This window comes from Diceros bicornis, chromosome 12 (genome assembly GCF_020826845.1).
Source record: "Diceros bicornis minor isolate mBicDic1 chromosome 12, mDicBic1.mat.cur, whole genome shotgun sequence".
NCBI classification, from domain to species: domain Eukaryota; kingdom Metazoa; phylum Chordata; class Mammalia; order Perissodactyla; family Rhinocerotidae; genus Diceros; species Diceros bicornis.
In genome coordinates this window covers 35928641-35935458 of record NC_080751.1, presented here as the reverse complement: position 1 = coordinate 35935458, position 6818 = coordinate 35928641, and the positions used below count along the sequence as shown (strand labels likewise).

At 34.2% G+C, this 6818-nt stretch overlaps 1 protein-coding gene across 15 annotated transcripts in view; it reads right to left on the bottom strand.

The window, feature by feature from the left end:
* Nucleotides 1-2705: 2705 nt before the first annotated feature.
* The window catches only part of NRXN1 (neurexin 1), a 1082241-nt gene continuing 1078128 nt past the window's right edge, over nt 2706-6818 (bottom strand). For all 15 annotated transcript variants that reach the window (XM_058551255.1, XM_058551254.1, XM_058551256.1 and 12 more), the window contains one exon: nt 2706-6069. In XM_058551255.1, coding sequence (XP_058407238.1) covers nt 5762-6069 — 308 coding nt within the window. In that variant the 3' untranslated portion in view covers nt 2706-5761. The remainder of the gene's footprint in view (nt 6070-6818) is intronic.

The following is a 6818-nucleotide window of genomic DNA, read 5'->3' as shown; positions in this document are numbered from 1 at the left end:
TTTGTTGATGGTTTCCTTTGCTGTGCAGAAGTTTTTTAGATTGATGTAGTCCCATTTGTTTATTTTTTCTATTGTTTCTCTTGCCCGGTCAGACGTGGTGTTTGAAAAGATGTTGCTAAGACCGATGTCGAAGAGCGTACTGCCTATGTTTTCTTCTAGAAGTTTCACAGTTTCAGGTCTTACATTCAAGTCTTTAATCCATTTGGAGTTAATTTTTGTGTATGGTGTAAGGTAAGGGTCTACTTTCATTTTTTTGCATATGGCTATCCAGTTTTCCCAACACCATTTGTTGAAGAGACTTTCTTTTCCCCATTGTATGTTCTTGGCTCCTTTGTCAAAGATTAGCTGTCCATAGATGTGTGGGTTTATCTCTGGGCTAGAGTGTGTGATCTTAACCACTACACTAGTGGGCCAGCCCCTTGCATTATATTTTTTGATTCTCAGAATCCTATAAGTTGTCTCATTATCTCACTTTTACATCTGAACAAACTTAGTATGACTGAATGATTGCCCAAGATCCCACAGCTAGTGATTTTCAAACTCAGGATTCAAACCCAAAACACCTTGTTCTAAATTCTTTGCTTGTGACAGATCATTATTGAGTTATTTTATTTAATTGTAAAAGCGCATTGTTCTAAACAGTAAACATTTGAAATATCACAGACCAGAAGCATTCAATAAGACTTCTTTCATTTATTGCTATTTTTACTGAAGGACTGATACTGTGGCTCCATATTCTATTTTGTTTCAAGAGTGACTTTTACCCTCTTGAGCAAGGTGGTTCAGTGGCACCTTATAAAGCATCACTGTTTCTTTCATAGGGATGGGATCAGATGAGATACCCTGGATACTACCTCTCGAATATGCATGTTCCTCACGTAGAATTTCTGCCTTGTTCGGGGGTAACAGTATTCAATGACAAGAGTACTTACTCAAGCACAAGATGTACATCATAGTTGTTCTAGAACCACTCAGCCTCCTTGATAGCAGAATTATCAAGTGGTCAAAGTGTCTTCTTTGTATAACCCTCATGGAGAGCTATATTTTTCTTTTTATTTAATTTAAAGATAACTAGATATTTTGTGATCAGTTAGGTATTTTTTGTAGTCTATCTACCACTCTCAAATACTGATGACCTCCACAGGATGGATGTTCTTGTTGGCGAGGACCTTGCTGCATACTGGATATGTACAATATATTTTCAAATTACTTAAGTGTTCCAATCCTTAGAGAAGTTTGTCTTCAAATGATTATCAAGTTGTTCAAAAGAGGGGATATATGGGATGAACAGAGTGATTTACATATACTGGTGCTCAATAAATATTTGAAGATTGAACTTGTAAAAATGAAGCAAAATTAATTTATGTAAAATTATATAGGTGTACAACTAGTTATAGGAAAGGACATTGCCTATGTACAATTGTAATGGTACATGACATCTCTGATGCTTTCTTAATACTTATTAACCATTCATCTTCACTATTATTTTTATAACAAAGCTTTTTTTATATCCAACGTCTGTTTCACTGATTCTCAACCTTTTGGGGAATTTTAAAGTCCTCTGAAGATTTGATGAACCTAATTAGACCCTCTTGCCAGGAAAATACTCCTCTACATATACCTGCCAAATTTTATAAATATTGTTAGAGGTTAGTAATCCCTGATGCCTAATCATTGGGCTCTGAGGATCTATGTCTCACAGGTCAAGAATACTTTATCTGTTTACTAATAATACATTTCGTGTAGTCACCATTTTTGAAATGTGGTACATTTTAAAAGTAATCTAAATTATACAGTCTTTAATTTAGACACTAAGAAGATGTGGATTGTTTCTCTGTTACATTTAAAAATCATAAGTTAATATTAAGAAAGAAATAATATGTGTCTAGAACGATGTAGGTACAACATGGATTAAGCATTCATGTTCAAACCTTCTACTGTGGAAGAAGAAGAAAAGACCAAACTTACGCTTTTCTATCAGAAGATTATTTTCAAAGGTCAGAGTTTTAAAACAGTTAGCAACTCTTGGACCAAAAGTTACGGAAAGTAACTGATGGGTCATCTGATTTCCAAAGTTACTTTGCTTTTGCGAAAAACAGACATAGTTATATGGGAAACAAACAAGTATATTCCTTTACACACTTCTTTTTGGTATTTTTATTTTTCAAATAGCACAACCTGAGCAAACATTTTTGACATGTTTTCTTGAATTTATTATTATTATGAAAAATAATAGTATACCAGTAGCCACTTTTTCTTTGCATTTAGCTGCGCTAGGCACATTAGTTCTTATTATTCTTACTACTCTATGAGGTTGGTATTATTACCCTTAATTTACTAATGAGAAAAGTGAGTCAGAGAAATTAGGTAACTTGTAACTAGTAAGTGATAGTGTTGGGATGTAATCACAGATTTACTAAACTTGAATTGCATTGCTTTTTACAGAGAAAACTATATTTATGAAATCAGCATACATCAACAAGATGAAAAGATGTAAACAAAGGTACATTTGGTGGCTGTATCTTTAAGTGTGTGATCTAGAGGTGATTAATGAATATTAGAATCCAGAAAAAATGGAGTCAGTATTCTTCTCCAGCTCGTCTAAGGATGGGTTTCTCTTTCAAATGTGGTTTCCTTAGCGTGCCACTTGATCCCAAAATGGTGTCGCATATACTTTTTTAAAATCAATAAATCCACAGTTGTATTAAGAAATATTTTATTAACAAAACAGTAGATTCCACTTGCTTAGCATTTCCAATAATGGATAAATTGGCCTTGCAACAGAAAAACAAAACAAAACAAAACCCTTAGATATCCAATCACACAAAGCACTAGAAGGGTAGGGTCATGTGGCCTTTCTTTGATGTCTTATGGATTGACCACCTCACACATAATTGTATTTGTTTTTTAAAAAAGGCAACACATTACATGGATAAAAAAGAAGCATACTCAATCAGAAAAGTTACAGTCTAGAGATGTAATCAAATTTATGCCAGGTAGTGTGAAATCCTCTATTAACTGGAAACTATGCATGGAACCCTGATATGTTTGGTATGAAGATACTTGGGATTTTATTCACGTCTTTTTCTCTCCCTAGTTTGTATTCCACTCTTGTCTTTCTCCATTCAAAAAGGAAGAAGAAAAAAAAGAAAAAATTGCTAATTTTGTGTAGGCCAATAATATTAGAAATATGTTTGCTGACAATATTAGATTATATCATTGAATGAAATTTTAAAATTTATGCTGGAAAGAAACATTGAAATCAATCCCAAACAACATGCTTCATAGATATACTCTTAAAAATACCATTATTTAATTTATTTTCTACCATATTTTAGAATCTTTCCAGATGGAAACTAGTTCAAGTTCAGTAGATCAAATGGAAAGGCAACCATTTCTTTTTAAAACCTCAAACTGTAAATTAGCGGTTTTATATTTACCTTATTTCACTGGCTTTCCCTGAGTAAGACTGAATGAGAGGGAAAAAAAAAGTCTTATGAATTCTTCCTGGCAAATTGAAAAAAGAAGAAAATCTGAAACACAAGTAATGGATATTAAATTTTAGTTTTATACCTCTACTTTCTGGGTCATGAAAAACCTTTAAGACTTTTCATACACCACAATTACTTGGCAACCGTGGATAGTGGCGATTTGCTATGAACTATACATATTTCTAAGGTGCTGTATGTCTGAAATCCATGCCACTTCTTGGCTTTTTTCATCAACTAAAGTATCACAAAAGATGTTTTGCATTTTTTGCCTTTGCTGATTAAAGCTAATTGTAAAGGTATTCTTCTCTTTTGTGAAATCTAATATCATTCTTTTAGGAGATGTTAAAGTAATGCAACCAATTTTCACTGAGGCATCACCTTCCAACCTAATAATGCATTTCCTTTGCATTATCTTTTTATACCAATAATTTATTGCTATGAACATCATTGAAACAATATGCAAAAACAAGTGTGTAATCTATACTTTTCTACTTAATGTGTGTTATGCTAAAACTATATTTAATGATATGGATGTAAAACCAGAAAAGTTAAAATATAGTCAATAATCAACAGAGAATGACTTTTTGAGTGAATAGTAATACAGAATCAAAAAGTACTGAAAATACTTTCTTAGTTGAGAAAGTGTTTACTTTCCAAAATGTTTATCATGCACATCAGGTTCAGAGAATATATAATTTTATTAGAGACAAAGTTTTCAATTGCAGCAGCCAGGGTTAAGATATAGATCAACCAATTTTGCTTCCATAACCTGCCCTCATAATGGTTCCTATTCGTGCAGCAATATACCACTGATATTCTATTTGATAAGAAAATGTTCCATTTCATTAGGGACTAAAATCTTCTTGAGGTTTCCTGGGTGCATGATCTCAATGAAGCAAATCACCCCATTTGTCATCAATACCTTGGCACAACTATCTTCCTTCCTATTTTTCAATTTGTCAGTAAATATTTGCTATATTATATGTATGTTTGGTTCTTCCATCATATCTGATAGATTCCTCTGGATTTGTGTGTGTGTGTGTGTCTGTGTATTTGTGATTGTGCATGGTGAATGTATGTGGGAAATGTGAGTAATTTGGGGGAGAAAAGAAGATTATAAGATACATATGCATATATTTTACCTTCTAATTCACACCTTTCATACAAATACTAAAACTTGATTGCAACAGAATGAAGGCTGTACATGTAAGAAAAAAAAGTAGCTGAGTCTTTTTATATACATTCATACATATCTTCCTTAGAATAAACACTAAATTGTAATTTCTTTTAAAAAAGTAAGTAATTGTGGCAATTAATAATGGTGGCAAAAAAAAAAACCCCAAAACCCTGAAATAATTGTTGCTCCGATGTCATAAAACTCCCTATACTTAGCAACACTTATAACATTGAATTTACCAAAAATGGCTGAACAGCAGAGATATATTTTGCATTTTCTATACAACAGGCTATAAAACGTCACTTATCACAGTCCAGAAAGCACACAGAGATGGATTTTATATAAACATATGTAATAACATATTAAGCGTGCATGAAAATTTCCCAATGATTGCATCTATGCCCTCTTGTTTTTGTTTTGAAATTTTAGTGTGAAAATGTGCCTTATATTTCACATTGTTGAAAATAAGGCCTCCATACTTTTTTTTTCCCTCACAACAGAAAGGGGCTTTTTGAATGTGTTCCTACACAAGTCTTCAAAAAAGCCAGCACTTTGTTTCAAATGCAAGTTCCAACCATTTCTCCAGTTGCGCCAGGCGGCAAACTCCTAAAGGTCTGCAGGTTCAGTCACTCGAAATGACATAGTCTTCTCTGGCAATCAGACTAACTGACTTCTCAGGAAAGCGCTAGCACTTTGGCTAAATCCAGGATCATAGGTAGCTTCTTTTTTCGTGTTGTGTTTTGTGTTGTTTTTGTGTTGTGCCTTGATGTTGTAATACTCCTTTGCTTTATGAATGCGTGCAGTCATCACTGTCTTTTACAAATGTTCCAGCAACATAAAGACAGGCAGAGTAAATGAAAACACTGTGGATGTTAGGGAATTTATTGGCCCTTGTTCTTTCTTTTTTTCTTTTTTGGAGAAACAAGAGCATGAGATACTTGTTTTTATTTTTTAAAAACAGTCTTTCCTTCCTGATTGCATTCCCTGTCTTCTTTTGTATGTGCTTCATAAAAAGGAAAGTAAATAAGTTTATATTATGTCTCAGATAAAATGAAGACTATTTCTATACAAGGGTCCTTTTAAGATCTTGGGATCAGACGTAATACTCTTTATCCTTGTTTTTCTTATTTTTGTTGGCGCTTTTCGCACTGCTGGGTTGTTTCTCCTTTACAACAGCCCCGTTGGACTGTGCTGAGTTACTGATGTAGTTTCGACTCTCGTCCACATGGTAGGAGCCTTCATCTCGGTTTCTGTACTTATACATGGCATAGAGGAGGATGAGGATGCACAGGGCGGCAGCGGCTACTATCCCCACAACCATGCCCGTGGTGCTGCTAGACTCTCGAATCACTTCCGCTGAGCCTGGGTACGGCTCTCTCCCACCTGCCCGGGTTGGGTTGGCTATAGGAGAGAAGGTGAGAAAAAAACACAAAGTGATTACTGAGTTTACTGAATGCCAGAGAGCTATATTAACATTTACCATCTATTTCCATGCCTAATGGAATAGCACCAACTGCTCTAGGAAAAGTATACTGCTGCTCTGTGTAGCAATCCTTGTGCCTCAGGGTCACTAAAAATTAGGGACTATGAATCAAAGCACTCAGGGAGAGATCTGTTGCCATCTTTTCTTTCTCACAGATCAATTTTGTCAACAAGGTCTTGTAAGTGCAACCCCAGATAAGCTCCATTTAGCTCTAAAGGGCCATGTGGCTACATTAGGCAATAAACCATAAACCCAACATGGAAAATAAAATCATAATGACCCTACATTATAATATTAGAGGGTATCATTTTAAGAATCAAATTGATGTTGATACAGAACACTTAGGGGTAACTCTAGACTCTGAATCAGGATAGCTAAATTTAGGATTACTCTAGAAATCATATTGCCTCCTACTGTAATGACTATAGTGTTGAACAATAAGATAATCTAGGCATTTTGAATAGTCTAACTGTCTGCTTTAAAAAGTGTTTAGTCACATCTTTACAAACTGAAACAGAACTAATTTCCTTTTCTGTTGGAGGTTTATTTGTTTACATAAGTATATGTGTATGTTATTCATTTGCTGGCAGTTGTTGGGTGATCACCAAGACTAAATTTGGGCGGATAAAGTAAGAAAGTATTTTTTCTCAGTCTTAAAGACCATCTA